Source organism: Pseudophryne corroboree, chromosome 4, assembly GCF_028390025.1.
Source record: "Pseudophryne corroboree isolate aPseCor3 chromosome 4, aPseCor3.hap2, whole genome shotgun sequence".
Classification (NCBI taxonomy): domain Eukaryota; kingdom Metazoa; phylum Chordata; class Amphibia; order Anura; family Myobatrachidae; genus Pseudophryne; species Pseudophryne corroboree.
In genome coordinates this window covers 649135113-649159109 of record NC_086447.1, presented here as the reverse complement: position 1 = coordinate 649159109, position 23997 = coordinate 649135113, and the positions used below count along the sequence as shown (strand labels likewise).

Sequence of the window (23997 nt, the reverse complement as noted above, 5' to 3'; positions counted from 1 at the left end):
ACAAAACTGGCTCTCGGCTCCGTGACCTGCAGCTCCCGGCTCAGGGCTAGTAGAAGCAGGGAGTGAGGCTATAATGCAGCGGTACTGGGGTCTAGGGTGCAAAAGTAGGGGTACTTTAAGAGAATATAAGGAGGAGCTCCAGTTCCTCGCTGCTGCCTCGATAGCCGGCCAAGCCACGCCCCCTCAGTATTGTATTTTAATGGAGACCACACGCATGCGCAATGGTGATTTTAAAAAGTGACACCTAGTGGATGATCTTAGGTATTACACTCAAATGTAACGCCAAACGCTCTCTGCGCCTCCCTTCGACTAGGCGCCTCCTTGCCCAATCGCGACTAATGCCTCAGCCAGCCAAGATAACGGAGGACCCATCTGTATGCATGGCTGCACACTACAAAGATTTGCTTAGATGCAATGGATTAAACAAACAATTACAACTAGTTTCATACAGTTAGAATTACTTGGCTTACAACACAGGAGAAAGTAGCTTGTGTTAAGTGTCTAACTAAGGTACAGTATATGAGGTTAATTGTTCAAGTTCCCTGAATAGCATACTGAGTATTGTGTATTTTAAACACAATTTAAGTATTAGTTAAGGTGCACACAAATCACACTTTACTAAAAGCTCAAAAGTTAAGTGAATGAATAGGATATAGGATGTTTGGTGCTGAAATCCCTTGCTGTGTAAAGTATGTTGAGATTTGTCTGTATATATACATATACGATGATCTAACCACCCCATGTATTAAAAACAATTATTGTATTTGGTATATTTGGAAAAGATAAGGTTTATAGATTGCAGAGCATGATGTGATTGTACATCCCAGCCCGTTAATAGTGTGCAAGGGGCCTAATTCAGATCTGATCGCAGCACCAAATGTGTTCTCTAATGGGTAAAACCATGTGCACTGCAGGTGGGGCAGATATAACATGTGCAGAGAAATTTAGATTGGGGTGGGAATATTGTTTCTGTGCAGGGTAAATACTGGCTGCTTTATTTTTACACTGCAATTTAGATTTCAGTTTGAACACACCCCACCCAAATCTAACTCTCTCTGCACATGTTATATCTGTCTCCCCTGCAGTGCACATGGTTTTGCCCATAGGAGAATAAATTTGCTGCTGCGATCAGGTCTGAATTAGGCCCAAAGTCCAAGCACGTGCTGTTCTCTGTGATCTGAAACCCCTCACCCCCCTTCACCACCACCACCTTTCTCCTTGAAATTATACCAGCTTTAATGCATGCAGGCAAAGCAACCTCTGTAACTGAATACATCCAACATACTGCTTGTTCTATATTTAAGAGAAATCAATTACTTGGAGAGTGGATGTTCTGTCTTGTGTTAACCCCTTCTATGCTGAGCCTTCTCTATTTTGGCCTTTTTTGGGGTTGTCACACCCCAACATTAATATTAGTATGTAATACCCACACAAATTGTACCTTGTTGACAATAGCACACTTTGCTTATTTCTCCTCACAATGCTAAACCATGCTATTCTAAATGGCCAAAACATTTTTTATTTTAATTCAAATTGCAAGAAAGTGACGTAAAGTAAATGTGTGTACTATTTTTCTAACCACCACCAAGAAATACTTTGTTGTTTTTGCTTTGGCATTAATCCACCTTTCCAAACCAGCAAAAAGCTGGATTCTACACATAGGTTTTTGAATGAAATGCATAAAATGTGTAAGAATAATATGGTACTATGGTAGCATATCATTTTCAAAAACGGTCAACCAACCGCATCAAATGAAGAAACCTCTGCGTTTAATGATACCAGGAAGGGAGATATCTGGGTGTTCCTAACACTTTCTGTAGCATAGGGTGTTATTGTCTGGTGACCACTGACAGTAACTATTAAGTGGGCACATTGTTTAGAAGAGTGGTCTCCCCTCTATGAAATGAAGGTGCCCCCAAATGTGTACGTGCCATTGTGAATGCGGTCATGAACAAATTGTGCCCTCCCCCATCCACTGGATTTACTAGTATTTCTATATAAACTCTGTGGAGTCTCATCATTGCTCTGCTGGTATTTCTGCAGTACAGGTTGTTTATGTTTGTCAAACACCAGACAGTAGCCACTAAGGAGCCACATGATTGCTCTACTAGTATTTCTGCACTATACAATAGGTTGATATTTGGTGATCATCTATACCACTAAGGGCCACGTCATTTCAAACTAGAGATGAGCAGGTTCGGTTCCCTGAGAACCGAACCCCCCTCCCCCCAAACTTTACCACTCGAGCCCGGATCCGAGCCTGGCTCGGGTTTTCCTGCCTGACTCGGAAACCCGAACGAGGCAAAACATCATCATCCCGCTGTCGGATTCTCACGGGATTTGGATTCCATATAAGGAGCCGCGTGACCCGCCATTTTAACTCCAGCATTGGAGAGTGTAGTGAGAGGACGTGTCTCCGTCCTCAGTGTCCTGCATCAGTCCACTGGTGGTGTCTTGTGCTGCATCAGTCCAGTCACAGTGGTGGTGTCCTCTGCTGTCATATGTCCAGTGCTGCTGTATAAGTCCAGTCCAGTGGTGCTGTGTTGTGCTGCATCAGTATAGTGGTAGTGTCTTGTGCTACATCAGTCCAGTCACAGCGGTGGTATCCTCTGCTGCTATATGTCCAGTTCTGCTGTATAAATCCAGTCCATTGCAGTGGTGCTGTGTTATCCTGCATCAGTCCAGTGGTGGTGTCCCTGTGCTGCTGTATATGTCCAGTGGTACTGCCGTATATGTCCATTGATACTGCCGTATATGTCCAGCAGTACTGCCGTAAAGGTCCAGTGGTACTGCCATATAACTCCAGTGATCCTGCCGTATAATTCCAGTGGTACTGGCGTATAAGTCCAGTCCAGTGATACTGCCGTATATGTCCAGTGGTACTGCCGTATAAGTCTAGTGGCACTGCTGTATAATTTCAGTGATACTGCCGTATAATTCCAGTGGTACTGGCGTATAATTCCAGTCCAGTGATACTGCTGTATATGTCCAGTGGTACTGCCGTATAATTCCAGTGGTAGTGGCATATAAATACAGTGATACTGCCGTATAATTCCAGTGATACTGCCGTATAATTGCAGTGGTACTGGCATATAAATCCAGTCCAGTGATACTGCCATATCAATCCAGTCCAGTGGTACTGCCGTATAAATCCAGTGATACTGGCATATAATACCAGTGATACTGCCGTATATATATATATATATATATATATATACACCCTGTTGCAAAGCGGATTACTGAGGCCATAACAACTATGCTAGTGTTGGACATGCGTCCGGTATCCGCCATTAGTGCAGTGGGACTGCAATGCCACTCCTATATGGGCCAGGTGTTTGTGCCACACACTTGTGTCACTTAGCTTAGTCATCCAGCTACCTCATTGCACCTCTTTTTCTTCTTTGCATGATGTGCTGTTTGGGGACTATTTTTTTTTGAGTGCCATCCTGTCTGCCACTGCAGTGCCACTCCTAGATGGGCCAGGTGTTTGTGCCGCCCACTTGTGTCGCTTAGCTTAGTCATACAGCTACCTCATTGCACCTCTTTTTCTTCTTTGCATGATGTGCTATTTGGGGGCTATTGTATTTTAAGTGCAATCCTGTCTGCCACTGCAGTGCTACTCCTAGATGGGCCAGGTGTTTGTGCCGCCCACTTGTGTTGCTTAGCATAGTCATACAGATACCTCATTGCACCTCTTTTTCTTCTTTGCGTGATGTGCTGTTTGGGGCCTAGTTTTTTTAAGTGCCATATTGTCTGACACTGCAGTGCCACTCCTAGATGGGCCAGGTGTTTGTGCCGTCCACTTGTGTTGCTTATCTTAGTCATACAGCCACCTCAGTGCAACCTTTTGGCCTAAAAACAATATTGTGAGGTGTGAGGTGTTCAGAATAGACTGGAAATTAGTGGAAATGAATGTTATTGAGATTAATCATACCGTAGGACCAAAATTACCCCTAAATTCTGCGGTTTTAGCTGTTTTTATGTTTTTTCAAAAATCATCCAGATCCAAAACCAAAACACGAAAGGGTGGTTTTGGCAAAACCAATCCAGAGCCAAAACACGAGCATAGAACCAGAACCAAAACCAAAACACGAAAAGTGCCCTCCGCACATCTCTATTTCAAACATGAGACTCTTCTCTTTCAAATAAGAATAACTCTTCACTTATGGTAGCCAGGATGTAGTAAATATTTCCCCATATCTGGACTTCATAATATGTCTGCAGTGAAGGAAATTTCTTTGTATCACACATGATCACCAGATAATAACTTCTCAAGGGTCACACCATTGGAAAAATAGGATTCCTGTCTTTTAAATACAGTTATCCCTGAGTTTGTAGGTACCATGATGAGGACGATGGAGCACTCTAATGCTATTTCCCCTTTTCCTGGCTTGTACATATGTCTGAAGTGTTTTGCTTAAAGGGTTGAGTCCACTGCAGTCCCAAACCAAAGGCGTCATCTAAAGCCAAACCCTCCAGAGTCAGAGCAACAACAACTATAAGGACTTTTAGGTAAATTTGCACCCAATCTGAACCCCCACAGTGCTTAGGGCAAGTTACACTTCTTTGTAGCAGTAAAAAGGTTATGAAAATTGATTCATTTTGCAGGGGGGACTAATTTTGTTTTACCTCTTATTACAGAAAACTTTGCAAAAGCAGCTATGTGAAGCTCAGCTCTACAGCTATACTGACTGGCAGCAGTAAAAAGATGTTTACCACTTTGCCAGCCAGCTCATACATATGCGCACTGCACTGGAGCCAGCATTGTTTGGGTTTAAATGTTCTAAACATTTTTTGTACTGAGATTTTGCAAGTCTATTTTTATGTACTGGAACTCATGTTACTGGAATTTACATACTACCTTACCCATTTTGCTTTGGTTGTTTTTATGTGTTTAAAAAGTATTAAAGATATTAAAGATTTGACCTTATACATCTTAATACGCCATAGAGCGCGAGATGCTTGGTGAGAGCAAGCCATTAGCATCAGCCATCTTTTTTTTGTGTGGCAAAAATGCATTTTAGTCACAACGTGATGCAACTAGAACTCACTTGGAGATTGCACTAACTAATTTGATGTGCAACACTTGTATATCTGTGTGTGACTGAGTCTGTTTACATAACACAACGTAACTTGAAGAAAGCCATGGCCGCTGCTCCATAGCACTTCAGATACAGATTCAGAGTTTAATTTGCACACAGATATACAAGTGTTGCATATCAAATTAACCAACACAGTCTCCTGGTGCATCATAGTCAAATCTTAGTGCGACTAAGAAGCATTTTATGCAAAAAAGACGCCAGATGCTAGCAGAGTCTCGCAAGAATTGGCGCACCAAGAGAGTCTTCTGATCAAGTTTATGCACAATATTTTAAAGGGCAATGTTTTAACTAGCAAGACACGGCTAGTAAAAGCATTGCCCTTTTCAATATCAGGCATAAACACAATTAGAAGAGTGGGGTTTCATAAATAAATCCCTACATATTTACAGACAACAGACATTGGGCCTAATTCTGAGCCGCACACCATGCTGATGTTCATGTACTGTAGCTGATCAATTGCTTGCAACTGCACATGTGAGAAATGTCTAAAACCCCTATGGTGAATGTGTTACATAGGTTGAACGCAAGAAGGTACTGTTGCTGAAACATCCGCTTTTATGTGCGATTCAGAATCAGCCCACTGTCTAGACTCTAGACTGAGCAATGTACTCAGTCAGACTTTGCCCTTTAACAGCAAAGAAAGTGGTTTCTCCAGAAAACAAAGCTCATGAACATGGATGCCCATTGGTTCAGATAGAGCCCCCTCCCCATACTAGTTATGTGGGAAGGGAGTTAGTTTGTCAAATACAAGTTATGTGGTCATGTTTCAAGGGCCATTGCTATACAGATTTTTTTCTTATTTATTGTAAAAACAATTTTTTTGGTGCTCCACAAAAATTTTAATACAGTCCACATTTTTCCACAACCTATAAAGAATAAGAAACATTGATGTAACTGAACGTCACCAGACAACCACAAAAGATCAGCAGTCGTTGAGATGTTTCTATTATCCCAAGTTTGGAATTACTTAAGAGGCCCCTTAACCCATTTTGCCCCTGCACAGAAGCCATTTTCAGTGCAGGCAAGCCTATCACAAGACTGATTTTGTTTAGGACTAATGCCAACCAAAATGACAACTGATTAAATTAAGAACTGCGATAAAGATGTAGCATGTGGGCAAATGCAGCTGTTGCTAGCTTAAAGAGAGGTGCAGTGCAACTATGCAAAACTAATACCAGCAGCTAAGAAAATACAGTGTCATGCACCATGCGGGCTTTCACAATTCTTAAGGCCCATATTCACGGGCGGATGTGGGAAGAGATGTGTGCTGAGCGAACCGCTCAGCACACATCTCTCCCGACGCTCAGCACAGCGCAATGTGTGCAGAGCATGTGGGGGGGAAGGGGGAAGGGGGGGGCCTCATTTCACCCATTGAGCCTGCATGAAGGCCAATCTAGCACCAGCGATAGCGCCGCGCGGGGCCACGCATCGCTATCGCTGTAGGGGATACACACGGAGAGATCATACTTAAAATCTAAGCAATCTAGTCAGATTGCTTAGATTTTAAGGTGGGATCGCTCCGTGAGTACCCCCCTTAACACTTGATTGTTGCAAGACATTTTTTTTATTTAAAAACAGCAGAAAACACAATATAAAGGCTTTCATTGTAAACAAATACTATATAATATATTTTTAAATTTATAGATAGATATTCATATGTTTAGAATTTAAAAAAGTGATTCACTACTGAGTTAACATAATAGTGTGAGATTTCAGATAAATTATTTTCTCTATTTTCCATTTGGAATCTATATTACTAAATTGCACTACCTGGATCTAGGAATACAAATAATTAACTAACTACTTGTATACTGTACACTTTTAAAGGAGCTACTAAAGTTACAGTCTGTGAGTCTTAATGTAAATTATATTAAACTTTTGCTGTTATTTATAACTTTTTGTTGTGTGTGGAAATAAACCAGATAATAATAATAATAATAATAATAATAATAATAATAATAATAATAATAATAATAATAATAATAATAATAATATTACGCAGTTTCCAAATTATGTAGAATACAATACAGAAAAGGTGTTTTGTATTAAACTCTTACCGTAAAATCCTAATATCCCATAATTTTAGGCTATCACCAATGGCCGTGGTCACAAAGAGATTGTACGCTTCAGCTGTCTGAGTGCTAAATGCAGAGCCCTGTGTAAATAAGGGGAAAACTGTGAAACAGGGTGATAAAGCAAAAAGGAAAACACTTTGGGTGGAATGAAAAATCGGTTGGGTGTCTGTTTTTCCCTGTCTATTAGATAAGAAAAAACAGACTCCCAACTGACTTTCCAAACAGTTGAATCTCCCCCTATTAATGTTATCTACAGAAATAGTTGAAGCCATTTATGTCCTAGAAAAGAGAAGAAAATGTAACCACACACAAAATTTAGTTCAATGCCAATAAAGTAGCACTTACAGACCAAACGTGCCATTTTGGATATATTTTAGATGTTTTTACAGAACTTCTACATGGCAGACACCGCCAAAGACATTGAATACTGTAAAAGGTGGATATTTTTAGCTATCTTTGTTCCTAATGGTGAAATATGCCTGGGATGGTTTAACTTGTTTTTAACTGTTTTGAAAAAAAAATATTATGTTTAATAAAATTATATATAAATAAAATCTAAATGTTTGGTATCAGATCACTGCACCACAGGTGTATACTTTAGTTACTGGGCCGGATTCTAAGTCGCATGCAGCAGTGTCTATTAGAGCTTGTTCGACTGCGGCTTTATACTAATGTTGCTACAAACTCCTTTCCTTCTGTACATCCGTGTGCAAGGTCTAATACTCCCACATTTAGCGTCCGTGCACACTGTACTACTGGTTGATGTGTCCTTATACGCAGGTGCGGATACCGGGCAAGTTACTGTTTGGCCGGTCCAATGCCACCTCTGCCAAATCGACACTGCGGGCTGGTTGCAATGCTTCAGTGATTTGCTTGCCACTGTAATCTCTGTGCGGTGTCTTCGGGCCCTCCCTTGGCCTTCGCTGCCTATCGACCCCTGTATCTCTGTGTCAGCTGGGTCTTTGAATCAGGGCTGCTGGAAGGGGTGTGTGCTGACACATGGCAGAGTAGGGAAGTGTCATCTGTGGGACCGGAAGTACAGCGGGTCCCAGCATTCTCTGTAGCTACCGCAGCTCAGTGATGGAGGGGACACCTAGCCATATGATGGAAGCTCAGGAGGGTGTTAAGGAAGGAGAACAAGGTCACAATGAGAGGGATTGTGGGAACCAGAGCTTTCCACTGGAGGGATCAAGAAGGCCTCAGACCACACGGCTGGAGTGTGGTGAGACGAATCGGTTCTGGAGCGCCTTTTCCACAAACAGCTCTTTTCAAGCACAGAAGGGCCAAGTGAGTAGCCACTACAGTGCTCACTATAAAGGTACTCTCAAGGGTTATTAGTAGAGATGTGCAGCAGACACTTTTTTGGGGCTTTGTGTTTTGGTTTTGGATCCCCGCTCGTGTTTTGGATCTGGATTTGTTTTGCCATAACCACACTTTCGGGTTTTGGTTTTGGATCTGGATGATTTTTCAAATAAACAAAAAACAATTAAAATCACAGAATTTGGGGGTAATTTTGATCCTACTGTATTATTAATCACAATAACATTCATTTCCACTCATTTCCAGTCTATTCTGGACACCTCACAATATTGTTTTCAGGCCAAAAGGTTGCACCGAGGTCACTGGATGACTAAGCTAAACGACACAAGTGGGCGGCACAAACTCCTGGCCCATCTAGGAGTAGCACTGCAGTGTCAGAAAGGATGGCACTTCTAAAAGCTAGGACCTAAAAGAGCACATAATGCAAAGAAAAAAAGAGGTGCACCGAGGTCGCTGGATGACTAAGCTAAGCAACCTAAGTGGTTGGCACAAACACCTGGCCCATCTAGGAGTGGCACTGCAGTGTCAGACAGGATGGCACTTTTAAGAACTAGGTCCCAAAGAGTACATAATGCAAAGAAGTAAAAGAGGTGCAATGAGGTAGCTGAATGACTAAGCCAGTGTACATTTATTTTACTGCACCCCTGAATTATTACAGCATACAAGACAGGGCCAGTGTACATTTATTTTACTGCACCCTAGAATTATTACAGAATACAAGACAGGGCCAGTGTACATTTATTTTACTGCACCCCACAATTTTTGCAGCATGCAAGACAGGGCCAGTGTACATTTATTTTAACAGCAGCACCCCTGATTTTTTTACAGCATACAAGACAGGGTCAGCACCCCTGTATTTTCACTGCATACAGGAGGACAGTGCCCCTGCCCCCTGTACAACACAGTGACAGCCAGGACAGCAACAACACCCATGTACAGCTGCAGCACCCGTAACAGCACATGAAACACCAGTGACAGCCAGGACAGCACCCCTAACATTAAAGTGACAGGACAGCACCCCTAGAGAGCACATGCTGACCCCACCCAATGCCACCACCCACAGAGAGAGACAGAGGTCTGTATCCCTCACTATCCAAGTCCGGAGTGAAAATGGCGGCAATGCGTAGCTGCTTATATGGAATCCAAAACCCTTTGAGAATCTGACAGCGGGATGATGACGTTTTGCCTCGTTCTGGTTTCCGAGTCTGGTGGGAAGTCATGAGCCGGACCCGGAAACTGGCTCGGAATGGGATTTTCATGGGGGATCGGTTCTCTGAGATCCGGACCCGCTCATCTCTAGTTGTTAGGAGCCACTTCTAACTGGGTTGAGTTTAAATTCAGGTGGGCTGAAGGACCTTGCCCCTCCCCTTACCCTAACCCTCCTTTTCCCATGACCCCCGCCACAGCCCAACCTTAACCATATACCCCCATGCAGCCTAACCCTAACCTATGTACAGCAACACAGCCTAGCCGTACACACACTCCCATAGTCTAACCCTAACTGTACCCCCTCTCCCCCTTCCGTGCAGCCTAAACCTAACTGTACCCCACAGCCTAACCCTAACAATCTGCCCCCAAGCCTAACCCTAATCGTCCCTCCTCTAACAGCATAATCCTAACACCCCCCACCCCCGGGTGCAATGAATCTGTCCCCTCATGAGGATGTGGGTCACGGTTCACATGGTTATGACATCAGAGGTCCTTTAGCCCACTAGCATCTACCCTTCTATCTGCTGCCATCCAGTATAGTCACCAAGCCACACCCAGCTAGTCGACAGTAGAATCTGCACTACTGTAACTTGCATTAAAGCTGTTATAGTGGCTCCATGTCCATTAAGGAGCTTTATTTTGCATTCCCTTTGTTTTTATAGTTGTCCCTTTGATCTGGGGCTCTGTCTCCATATCTGGTAAATGGGGGAAACACCCAAATATTTTAATGTTTATACCAGTCTGACTGTATGGGCAGAATTCAATTGTTTTTTCTGACAGCAGATGGAGCCCAATGGAACTATTCAATTGTAGTTCCGTTTGGGCGCAACCCCACCCGAGGGTGGCAAGCCAAAATGTGCTAAAAGTGACTCATTTGGGCACCCATATGGGTCTATTTGCATTGCGCTTAGTAGTGTAGTTGGGTTTAAAAAAAAGATCAATTGAATATCATCCCGCAATCTCCCATCAATTCAGACAGAAGGTTGGGTGCGATAAAACAATTATTTAGGGCCACAGCCTAGGGTCCACATAGTTGTTGTGGGAAGAGAGGGTTGCAGAAAACCTAAGGATCAGTAGGAGCTGGGGAGGGGAAAATGAGGCAAGTGTAAGATTAGAAAGAAAAGAAGAAATGTAATGCAGAATTAGTTTAAAAATATACAGTATTAAAGAGAAAAAAGGGAAAAACTGTGGCAAATTCAAGGTTGGAAGAAATGGTGCACACTGTATTCTAGTGTAATAAAATGAGGATACAGTCTATATGAGGAGGGAGTATCCCACTCCCCTTCGCTGATCACTCCCCCTCAACAGATCCTGCAGCCATTAGGGGTGCTTCCAGAAATGATCCAGGCTGGTTTTAAATCCTAATCCGCCCTTACTTATACGTCACTATCAGCTGCACCATCGAAACTTGCACCAGCCCTATGGAAGGTGGTTTCTCTGTCTAACTAAAAACTCCTATGTCAGCGGCTGTACATCTGAGAAGGCAAGGCAGCCGCTTGCACTGACAAGCCTACAAAATGGACAATTTTTGCGTTAATTTTTAACCACCTCCCAGGAGGGGTGTAGTATGGATTGCCGGCGATCGGGGTCCCGGCGACCAGCATACTGGCGCCGGAATCCCGACCACTGGCATACCGACAGCTGGGCGAGTGCAAATGAGCCCCTTGAGGGCTTGCTGCGCTCGCCACGCTGCGGGCACGGTGGCGGGCTACGTGTGCCACGCTATCTATTCTCCCTCCAAGGGGGTCATGGGCCACCAAGAGGGAGAAAAGATGTCGGTATGCCGGCGGTCGGGATTCTGGCGCCGATATGGTGGTCGCCGGAAGCCTGGCCGCCGGCAACCTGAAGACCACCCCCCAGGAGGGTCCATCACTTTTCAACCACATTTCTGAGCCCATATTGATTGCAGCAGCATCTACAGTATGTGCGTAAACATCGGTCAACTAAGTGAACATCGGCATGGGTGCTGCTCTAAGTCAGGCCACTGTCTCCAAAAACATTGTGTAGCTTAAGCTTTAATGCATTTGGACTACTTTCAGTGTACAATACATCATGGGGGTAATTCCAAGTTGATCGCAGCAGGAAATTTTTTAGCAGTTGGGCAAAACCATGTGCACTGCAGGGGAGGCAGATATAACATGTGCAGAGAGAGTTAGATTTGGGTGTGGTGTGTTCAATCTGCATCTTATTTGCAGTGTCAAAATAAAGCAGCCAGTATTTACCCTGCACAGAAATAAAATAACCCACCCAAATCTAACTCTTTCTGCACATGTTATATCTGCCTCCCCTGCAGTGCACATGGGCCCTCATTCCGAGTTGTTCGCTCGCAAGCTGCTTTTAGCAGCTTTGCACACGCTAAGCCGCCGCCTACTGGGAGTGAATCTTAGCATAGTAAAATTGCGAACGAAAGATTCGCAATATTGCGAAAAGACTTCTCTGTGCAGTTTCTGAGTAGCTCGAGACTTACTCTTCCAGTGCGATCAGTTCAGTGCTTGTCGTTCCTGGTTTGACGTCACAAACACACCCAGCGTTCGCCCAGACACTCCTCCGTTTCTCCAGCCACTCACGCGTTTTTCCCAGAAACTGTAGCGTTTTTCAAACACTCCCATAAAACGGCCTGTTTCCGCCCAGAAACACCCACTTCCTGTCAATCACATTACGATCACCAGAACGAAGAAAAAACCTCGTAATGCCGTGAGTAAAATACCTAACTGCATAGCAAATTTACTTGGCACAGTCGCAGTGCGAACATTGCGCATGCGCAGTTAGCGGAAAATCGCTGCGATGCGAAGAAAATTACCGAGCGAACAACTCGGAATGACCACCATGGTTTTGCCCAACTGCTAAAAAATTTCCTGCTGCGATCAACTTGGAATTACCCCCATTGTGGAGAATGATTCACTTAGTAGAATGCCTTGAGATATACTGTATGTCTCTAAAAAGTAGGTTCACATGAAGCTATACTAACACCTAATAAATGTAATAACATTGTAAAATTCTGACATTTAAACAATGATGAAGAGAATAAATAATTTCACTTATTGAGAAAATTAGTTTCTTTGACTTGGAGATCATGCAAATCAATATTCTCAAGTGATCCTGCTCGATATTAACAAGTGAAAATTGGTATGGAAGAGAAATCAACACGGACAAAAATGTTAGAATTTTTTTTTTTAATACAAAACAAAAGTGGTTGCTACAAAACAGTCATAAAAATTAAATGTATCTTCGATCAATACTAACTATATAAATGTAAGGTGATCATTGATCAAATACCCAAGGAGGTGGATCTTATGTTATACTGAGATACAGTAAATTAATACTAGACTTTGAGTGTCCAGAGGCTCGTACCATTAATAAGGTTATATAACTAAATAGTAGAGGTGCCGAGAATAACCGGCTGCTGCAAAATGTATTGTTTTAAGTTAACAATACTATTGTACATACATCAATAAAATTGCATAAAAATCAATTTAAAAACACCAGGTGAGAACAGCAGGTATAACAAATATATTTATAATGGCTATATTTTATGGCCGGCAAATAGGATACAATGAAGCAGATGTATTAAGCTTAGAGAAGTGATAAAGCAGTGATAAAGAAGTGATAAGTGGAAGGTGATAACACACCAGCCAATCAATTTTTCAAACTGTAATGCATGGCTGGTGTGTTATTTCCTTCCACTTATCCCTGCTTTATCACTTCTTCTCCAGGCTTAATAAATCTGTGTCCTCCACTGACTTGTACCCCTTTCACACAGACCAAAATTTCCCGGGTTATTGCACATGAACGCGCACCTACCCGGAAAATTTCTCAGTGTGAAAGGGTACAGGGTCAAAATCCCGGGATTCCTGCCCCGGCATTTCAACCCTGCAATCGACCAGGGTTGGTCCCGCGATCTTCCCGGGAACCTGGCCAGTGTGAACGGGAGCCGGGTCAATGTGCCCCGGCTCCCGTTCACTCTCTATGTAGCAGGCGGCGATTGGAGATCATGTGATCTCTTGCGCCACCCCCGCCGCGTCACCGCTGATGTCATCAACCCGGCAATATGCCGGGCTGCTGACTGCGGTATGCAAGGGGTCTTACCCAGGAATGTCCCTGCATGATCCAGGGACCGTATTCCCGGGTAAGGCCCCTGCATTTTTGGTGTGAAAGGGGTATTGGTGAATAAAGAATTTACTTAGAATAGAGAATAGAAACAGCTTCAGTTGATATATTAACATAGTAGTTAGTATATGTTAATTAGACTCCAAACTACACTGAAACAGTTCACTGTAAATAAGCTGTGATATCTCGGCAAACAAAGCTTTTCACAAACACAGTAAGCAAGGGGTTAATCGAAGTGAAGAGTAAAAACAACTTCAGCTGTTGGGTTGCAGTAACAGAACCTGCCATGCATTGTTAGTAACAAATATGTTATATGTGCTTGATAATTGCCTACAAGTGTGTGAACTGGGTCAAATGTAGCTATCCAGAGGAAAAACAACTGTTTATATATACACTGTTTGACCTGCCTGGAGTAAAAGGGAGACAGGACTGATTCTCCATTTGATGTCCTATATAGTCGTGGATGCAGGGAAACTTGATGATATGAGCCTCTGGACACTCAAAGTTTAATATTAAATTATCTCAATATAACATATGAGCCTCCTCCTTGGGTATTCAACTTAAATGATCACCTTACAATAATATGATTAGTATTAATCGAAGATATTTAATTTTTATGACTGTTTTACAGCAACTGGTTCTGTATTGTACAATAACATTGTTTGTGTGTGCTATGATTTCTCGTCCATACCAGTTTTCACTTGTTAACATAGTACAGGATCACAAGAGAATATTTATTGCACTCTAAATAGGTAGGATAAAGTTTATTATGTATGCATCCACAGGCATACTTTGATCCTGCAGCTTCTAGTATACTTTTAGATTCTTAGCTTTTGAAAGCTACATGCCATATTAATTTAATTAGCGCCTGAATATTTGCAGCCTTATCACATCATGTAAATCAAAACTAATTAAGGGATCCACTCTCTGGGGCTGATTCACACAGGGGTGTATCTAGGAGTCTGAGCGCCCCTGGCAAAGCAAGGGACTGGTGCCCCTTCACACCCCACTACCCACCACAACCACACCCTGGTGGTCCATGCTAGAAGACAAATAAAGGATAGTGCCACTGTGTTGGAGCTACACAAAAGAAATCAGCAGCTCTGACCTTATTTGATTATATAATAAAAAGAACCTGCAAACAACTAGAGTACAGAGAAGATGCAGGACCTAGCAAGGGGGACCGGGCTGCTCTACACAATCACATCACATATTGTTATTAAGATACATATATACAGTACATACTGTACAGTAAACACACACATTCACCCATACTGTACAGTTTACACTGCTTTCGACAGTACGCACATACAGCATCTAATCAAGAGCCTATGCACTAGGTGAGAGGACTTCTCCCAATGCACCACATACCATGTCAGAACCAATGTACTCCTGCAATGCACACAATCCACTGCCCTTACCACAGCCAAGTGAACTAACACGCGGAATACCCTATTCATGCAGTGCACCCGTATGTAGCAACAGGCCCTCGTATGAACAGCAAGACCAGGCGTAGTTACACAAAGCTGGCTGCTACAGCTGGTCACAAAAAACGAGACCGGCGGCCGCTGCTAGGACAGAGGGAGCAGCATCCATGGCTGCACATGAACTCCCTCCACATGCAGAGAGCCCTGCTGTGGTTCCGATCGCAAACATGACTGTGGCCTCCACCAATGGTGGAATGGGTGGATGTCATATCCGTCTAGGGTGCACGGAGGTCTATGCTGCATCCGGGAGGCGCATTTTTGAATGTCGTGGAGGGGTGCATTTTTTTAATGTTGCACTGGGAGCAATATTGGCTAGAAACAGCCCTGTGCACAACTCAGAATCACACAGAGGTTTAGGCAGACGTCCATGACATTCCCACACATCAGGGCAGTTACTTGTGTTCACAATGTTGTCGCCCAGTTCCCACCCCAAAATGCCCAATTTCACAGAAAGACAAATCCGGCCAAGATCCATCTGAATAGGAAGAACAGATGCATCAATGTAAAAATTTCCCCCTGCGCATGTGCTGCATGCAAAAACTCGCCATTTATGTCCATGCACAGATCCGTTCCGATTCAGACAGTGTTATCAGGTTCGATTCTTGTCTCCTTATACAAAGGTCAAGATGTAATAGTCTGTAAGATACAGGTTGTTCGGTAATTCCTGCAAGGCCGCCCATAATTTTTAAGCAGCAATCATTTACAAGGCAAAACTGACCTGATTTTACCTTGTAAATGATTGCCATTTTAAAAATACGGACAGACTCGCAGGAATTTCTAAGCAACCTGCATCTTGCAAGCTATTCAATTTTGGCCAAAGTATGTCATTTTGCAAGGCAGACTTTTAGAATATAAGGGCATGCAAGAAAACAACACATAACAAGAAAAATAGGATTTTAATTACCTACCGGTGAATCCTTTTCTCGTAGTCCATAGGGGATATTGGGAATCCATTTAGTACCATGGGGTATAGACAGGTCCACTAGGAACCATGAGCACTTTAAGAAATTGATAGTGTACGCTGGCTCCTCCCTCTATGCCCCTGCTACCAGACAGTCTAGGAAACTGTGCCCGTGGAGACGGACATACTTTGAGAGAAGGATAGAAAAGGAAAGTGGTGAGATTACGAACCAGCACACACAGAACAAGAGGAAAGCCATGCTAACCAAACTTGAAACAGGAACAGCAACAGCTGAACAAACCAGAATACTTAACCAAGTAACAGTGCAGAAAGAACGAAGCACTGGGCGGACACCCAGTATCCCCTACGGACTATGAGAAAAGGATTTACTGGTAGGTAATTAAAATCATATTTTCTCTTACGTCCTATGGGATACTGGGAATCCATTTAGTACCATGGGGAAGTACCAAAGCTCCCAAACCGGGTGCGGGATTGCTGAGGTGCCTGAAGAACTGATTGACCAAACTGAAGGTTCTCAGAGGCTAAAGTATTGAACTTGTAAAACTTGGCAAACGTGTTTGAACCTGACCAAGTAGCTGCTTTGCAGAGCTGTAAAGCCGAGAAACCCCGGGCAGCCGCCCAAGAAAAACCCATGACCTAGTAGAGTGGGCCTGTACAGATTTTGGAACAGGCAAGCCTGCCATGGAATAAAGCATGCTGGATAGTGAGCCTGAACCAGCGTGCAATTGACTGCTTTGAAGCAGGACACCCAATATTATTGGGATCATAGAGAACAAACAGCGAGTCCGATTTCCTGTGATGAGCTGTTCTCTTTACAAACACCATAGGTCTGCAAACTCTGGTCCTCATAACCCTACACAGTCCATGTTTTGCAGGTAACCCAGCAGGTGCACATGTGTATTAATTACTCACAGACACATTTTAAAAGGTCCGCAGGTGGAGTTAATTATTTTACTTGTGATTCTGTGAGGAGACCTGCAAAACATGTACTGTGTGGGGTAATGAGGACCGAGTTTGCAGACCTATGACACACACCTTCAAAGCCCTTACATAATCCAAGGACACTGAAGTAGCAGAGGTGTCCGTAACAACTGGAACCACAATAGGTTGATGTGAAACGCAGACACCACCTTAGGAAGAAATTGCTGACGGGTTCTGAGTTCAGCTCTGTCCTCATGGAAAATTAAGTAGGGGTTCTTCTGAGACAACACCTCTAGCTCCAACACACGTCTTGCTGAAGCCAAGGCCAACAGTGTGACGGTCTTCCATGTAAGGTACTTTACGTCAACCTCCTGTAACGATTCAAACCAGTCCGATTGGAGGAACTGCAGCACCAAATTGAGATCCCAAGGTGCCGTGGGAGGCATAAAGGGAGGCTGGATGTGCAGAACACATTTCAAGAACGTCTGGACCTCAGGGAGAGAAGCCAATTGTTTCTGAAAGAAAATAGACAAGGCCGAAATCTGGACTTTTATGGAGCCTAGACGTAGGCCCACATACACTCTCGACTGCAGAAAAAACAGGAAATGTCCCAGATGAAATTCCACTGCAGAATATTGTCTGCTCTCACACTAAGAGACATATTTCCTCCAGATATGGTTGTAATGTTTAGATGTTACCCCCTTCCTGGCATGGATCATAGTCGGGATGACCTTTTCAGGAATCCCTCTCCTGGCTAGAATCAGCCACTCAACTTCCATGCCATTAAACGTAGCCATGGTAAGTCTTGCCCCTTCAATGGCACGCGGTCTTCCCGCACTTTTTTATACTAACTGTATGTGTCTTGTGCATAAAATGGAGACAGACTCCTTTTATGGCTATGTTGCCAATCTAGGTACTGTGTCCGCAGTTTAGCATCTGTGTCCGTACACAGCGGGAGACGCAGTACGTCCCGTTTAGAAGCCGTGCGTCTCCGTACCCTCATGACGCCATAATGGCCGGCGACCCGCTAACTGGGACGCTGCCATAGTACTCACCACTCTTTATTCTTCTGGCTCTGTTAGGGGTGGCGGCATGCTGCGGGAAAGTACGCTCGCCGTGTTGGGGCTTGCGAATAGTTCCCTCAGGAGCTAGTGTCCCGTCAGCGGGGAACGGGACCATTAACCTTGAGAGAGGTTGAGTCATTTCCCCCCAAGTCACACGAAGCAGGCAGGCTGGTGCCATCCAGTCCTCCCTGAAAATAACAAACACGGAAAGTAAATGCAGAAAACGCTTCAGGAGCTTCCAGACACGTGACCGGCTCCTCCGGGCACATTTTCTAAACTGAGTCTGGTAGGAGGGGCATAGAGGCAGGAGCCAGCGCACACTGTCACTTTCTTAAACGCCCATGGCTCCTAGAGGATCCGTCTATACCCCATGGTACTAAATGGATTCCCAGTATCCCCTAGGACGTAAGAGAAATAGCAAATCACTTGTAATGCTACGTAACTAGCTTTGAAATGCTAGTACAGGTTGAGTATCCCATATCCAAATATTCCGAAATACGGAATATTCCGAAATACGGACTTTTTTGAGTGAGAGTGAGATAGTGAAACCTTTGTTTTTTAATGGCTCAATGTACACAAACTTTGTTTAATACACAAAGTTATTAAAAATATTGTATTAAATGACCTACAGGCTGTGTGTATAAGGTGTATATGAAACATAAATAAATTGTGTGAATGTAGACACACTTTGTTTAATGCACAAAGTTATACAAAATATTGGTTGAAATGACCTTCAGGCTGTGTGTATAAGGTGTATATGTAACATAAATGCATTCTGTGCTTAGATTTAGGTCCCATCACCATGATATCTGATTATGGTATGCAGTTATTCCAAAATACAGAAAAATCCCATATCCAAAATACCTCTGGTCCCAAGCATTTTGGATAAGGGAGACTCAACCTGTATATAAGGGAAATGGTAGTTCTAGGTAAAGTATTTTGAACTCATGCCTACTACAGGTAAAAAAAGCTTCTGTAAAGCATCTTAACTACTTGTGTGTGCATTATATAGTCCTGAAATACTGTACATTTATGTGAAATCATGGAATATTTTTCAGGTCAGAATGTTCTCATTTGAAACTCTAATGTACTCTTCTTTAAATAAAATGATTTATAAGATCCATTAATAGTTTTTTTTTTGACATAAGAAAAACAAGTTTGAGTTTCCTTTCTAAACCACAGCAAATTTTTTGCCTCCAGTTTTAGCCTCAAGAGATTTGATGTGTCCACAGCTTTGACAGCCTGCAGTGCTTACCCAGGCCAAGATCTCTCAGCTGACTGAGCAAAAGAATGGAACACCAGTAGCAGAATGACTGCACACGTGTTGTAAGCGATATGTGAGCATCTCAAAACAGCTAAGTGTTTTACCAGATCAGGCTGTACTTTAGCATACGCTTACATATTCTTAGAACTGTTAAAAAGATACCAATCCAATAAGAATTTGACCTCAAAAAAGCCATTACTAATGTTTTTTGATTACTTTTTACCACTCTATACATATACATACAAGTACTAAACTCAATCAGGAGAACATTTTATAAAGCAATGTTAATATAACTTACTTAGTTCAGTCTTTCCTGGAAATGTGGTGTTGTACCATGACCAAACTTTACTACTCTCCCAATATGTCAGGGTGAAAAAGAAATCAGCAAGTTATCCTGGACTCCTCTTATACCCTTTTCACACTGAGCCTCTGACCTGGGATATTGCCGGGGAAACCTGGGTCATGGCTTGGTGTGAAAGGGACTACCCAGGTTCGGTGCCCCAGGAATTTGACCCAGGACCAACCCGGGTAGTTTTCAGTGTAAGAGCGCAACCCAAGTCTTCTGACCCGGCTCACGCTAAAAGTATGCAGAGAACCGGATCACCAGAGCTTGGAGATGATATTATAAACAAGCACCTGCAAAGGGACGGCACAGCAATAACCCGGGTTATTGGTGTGAAAGGGCTATTAGACTGGAACAATCCCTGGATCCTGCCCAGTTCCATAATGAAGTGAGGTCTGAGAGCTTGAGGATGTGATTTGTGGTGAATTGTGTCATTAAGCCCCACCCCATTGTGTGATGCATTGTGAAAAGGGCAGCAGGGCTTAATGAGGTGCATGCATGCCACCATGGGGGCCACTTTAAATAAGATTTTACTTACCGGTAAATCTATTTCTCGTAGTCCGTAGTGGATGCTGGGGACTCCGTAAGGACCATGGGGAATAGACGGGCTCCGCAGGAGACATGGGCACTTTAAGAAAGAATTTAGATTCTGGTGTGCTCTGGCTCCTCCCTCTATGTCCCTCCTCCAGACCTCAGTTAGAGAAACTGTGCCCGGAAGAGCTGACAGTACAAGGAAAGGATTTTGGGAATCCAGGGTAAGACTCATACCAGCCACACCAATCACACCGTAAAACTTGTGATAACTTTACCCAGTTAACAGTATGAACAATCACAGAGCATCAGATAAACTCTGATGCAACTATAACATAACCCTTATTTAAGCAATAACTATATACAAGCATTGCAGAAGAAGTCCACACTTGGGACGGGCGCCCAGCATCCACTACGGACTACGAGAAATAGATTTACCGGCAAGTAAAATCTTATTTTCTCTAACGTCCTAGTGGATGCTGGGGACTCCGTAAGGACCATGGGAATTATACCAAAGCTCCCAAACGGGCGGGAGAGTGCGGATGACTCTGCAGCACCGTATGAGCAAACACAAGGTCCTCCTCAGCCAGGGTATCAAACTTGTAGAACTTTGCAAAGGTGTTTGAACCTGACCAAGTAGCCGCTCGGCAAAGCTGTAATGCCGAGACCCCTCGGGCAGCCGCCCAAGAAGAGCCCACCTTCCTTGTGGAATGGGCCTTAACTGATTTAGGCAGCGGCAATCCAGCCGCAGAATGAGCCTGCTGAATCGTGTTACAGATCCAGCGAGCAATCGTTTGCTTTGAAGCAGGCGCCCCAATCTTGTTGGAAGCATACAGGATAAACAAAGATTCTGTTTTCCTGACCTTAGCCGTTCTGGCTACATAAACCTTCAAAGCCCCGACCACATCCAGTGACTCGGAATCCTCCAAGTCAGTAGTAGCCACAGGCACCACAATAGGTTGGTTTATATGAAAGGATGAAACCACTTTCGGCAGAAATTGTGGGCGGGTCCGCAATTCTGCTCTAACTGCATGGAAAACCAGATAAGGGCTTTTATGTGACAAAGCCGCCAATTCTGACACACGCCTAGCTGAAGCCAAGGCTAATAGCATGACCACCTTCCACGTGAGATATTTTACTTCCACCGTTTTGAGTGGTCAAACCAGTGTGATTTCAGGAAACTCAACACCACGTTAAGATCCCAAGGTGCCACTGGAGACACAAAAGGGGGCTGAATATGCAGCACTCCCTTCACAAACGTCTGAACTTCAGGCAGAGAAGCCAGTTCTTTTTGAAAGAGAATGGATAAGGCCGAAATCTGAATCTTAATGGAACCCAATTTAAAGCCCAAAGTCACTCCCGACTGTAGGAAGTGAAGGAAACGGCCCAGCTGGAATTCCTCCGTAGGGGCATTCCTGGCCTCACACCAAGCCACATATTTTCGCCATATACGGTGATAATGTTGAGCCATCACATCCTTCCTAGCCTCTATCAGCATAGGAATGACCTCATCCGGAATGCCTTTTTCTGCTAGGATCCGGCGTTCAACCGCCATGCCGTCAAACGCAGCCGCGGTAAGTCTTGGAACAGACAGGGTCCCTGTTGCACAAGTCCTGTCTTAGAGGCAGAGGCCACGGGTCCTCTGTGAGCATTTCTTGCAGATCTGGATACCAAGTCCTTCTTGGCCAATCCGGAACAATGATTATTGTTCTCACTCCTCTTTTTCTTATGATTCTCAGCACCTTGGGTATGAGAGGAAGAGGAGGAAATACATAGACCGACTGGAACACCCACGGTGTCACCAGTGCGTCCACAGCTATCGCCTGAGGGTCTCTTGACCTGGCGCAATATCTCTGCAGCTTTTTGTTGAGGTGGGATGCCATCATGTCCACCTGTGGCAGTTCCCACCTACTTGCAATCTGCGTAAAGACTTCTTGATAAAGTCCCCACTCTCCCGGGTGGAGGTCGTGCCTGCTGAGGAAGTCTGCTTCCCAGTTGTCCACTCCCGGAATGAACACTGCTGACAGTGCGCTTACGTGATTCTCCGCCCAGCGAAGAATTCTGGTGGCTTCTATGATCGCCACCCTGCTCCTTGTGCCGCCTTGGCGGTTTACATGAGCCACTACGGTGATGTTGTCTGACTGAATCAGAACCGGTTGGTCGCGAAGCAGGGGCTCCGCTTGACGTAGGGCGTTGTATATGGCCCTTAGTTCCAGGATGTTGATGTGAAGGCAAGTCTCCTGACTTGACCACAGCCCTTGGAAATTTCTTCCCTGTGTGACTGCCCCCCACCCTCGGAGGCTTGCATCCGTGGTCACCAGGACCCAGTCCTGAATGCCGAATCTGCGACCTTCGAGAAGGTGAGCACTCTGCAGCCACCACAGGAGAGACACCCTGGCCCTGGGGGATAGGGTGATTAACCGATGCATCTGAAGATGTGATCCAGACCACTTGTCCAGTAAGTCCCATTGGAAGGTCCTCGCATGGAACCTGCCGAAGGGAATGGCCTCGTATGATGCCACCATCCTTCCCAGGACTCGAGTGCAGTGATGCACTGACACCTGTTTTGGTTTTAATAGATTCCTGACCAGTGTCATGAGCTCCTGAGCTCTCTCTATCGGGAGATAAACCCTTTTCTGGTCTGTGTCTAGGATCATGCCTAGGAGAGGCAGATGAGCTGTAGGAACCAACTGCGACTTTGGAATATATAGAATCCAGCCGTGTTGCCGTTACACTTCCAGATAAAGTGATACGCTGTTCAGCAACTGCTCTCCTGATCTCGCTTTTATGAGGAGATCGTCCAAGTACGGGATAATAGTGACACCTTGCTTCCGCAGGAGCACCATCATTTCCGCCATTACCTTGGTGAATATTCTCGGGCCGTGGAGAGACCAAACGGCAACGTCTGAAATTGGTAATGACAATCCCGTACCGCAATTCTGAGGTACGCCTGATGAGGTGGATAAATGGGGACATGAAGGTATGCATCCTTTATGTCCAGAGTCACCATAAAATCTCCCCCTTTCAGGCTTGCAATGACCGCTCTTAGCGATTCCATCTTGAACTTGAACCTTTTCAGGTATATGTTCAGGGATTTTAAATTCAATATGGGTCTGACCGAACCGTCCGGTTTCGGGACTACAACATGGTCGAATAATAACCCCCTCCTTGTTGAAGGAGGGGAACCTTGACCACCACCTGTTGAAGATACAATTTGTGAATTGCAGTTAACACTGTTTCCCTCTCGTGGGGGGAAGCCGGCAGGGCCGTCGGTGAGGGGGGCATCTCCTCAAAGTCCAGCTTGTATCCCTGAGACACAATATATCTATTGCCCAGGGATCTAACAGGGAGTGAACCCACTTGTGGCTGAACTTACGAAGGCGTGCCCCCACCGGGCCTAGCTCCGCCTGTGGAGCCCCAGCGACATGCGGTGGATTTTGTAGAGGCAGGGGAGGACTTCTGTTCCTGGGAACTAGCTGTGTTGTGCAGCTTCTTTCCTCTGCCCCCGCCTCTGGCAAGAAAGGACGCACCTCGGACTTTCTTGTTTCTTTGTTCGAAAGGCTGCATTTGATAATGTCGTGCTTTCCTAGGCTGTGCAGGAATATAAGGCAAAATATCAGAATTACCAGCTATAGCTGTGGAGACTAGGGCC

General features: G+C 44.3%; 1 protein-coding gene across 14 annotated transcripts in view; it reads right to left on the bottom strand.

Annotated features, from left to right (window-relative positions):
* The window catches only part of WDR27 (WD repeat domain 27), a 1147516-nt gene that overhangs the window by 358385 nt on the left and 765134 nt on the right, over positions 1-23997 (bottom strand). For 11 of the 14 annotated variants that reach the window (XR_010176117.1, XR_010176118.1, XM_063917759.1 and 8 more), the window contains exon 22: positions 7160-7257. The exons of the other annotated variants lie outside the window; for them this stretch is intronic. Coding sequence is in view for 9 of the 11 variants with exons in the window: in XM_063917759.1 (XP_063773829.1) it covers positions 7160-7257 (98 nt within the window). In the remaining 2 variants the exon portion in view is untranslated. The remainder of the gene's footprint in view (positions 1-7159; positions 7258-23997) is intronic. 14 annotated transcript variants of the gene reach the window in all.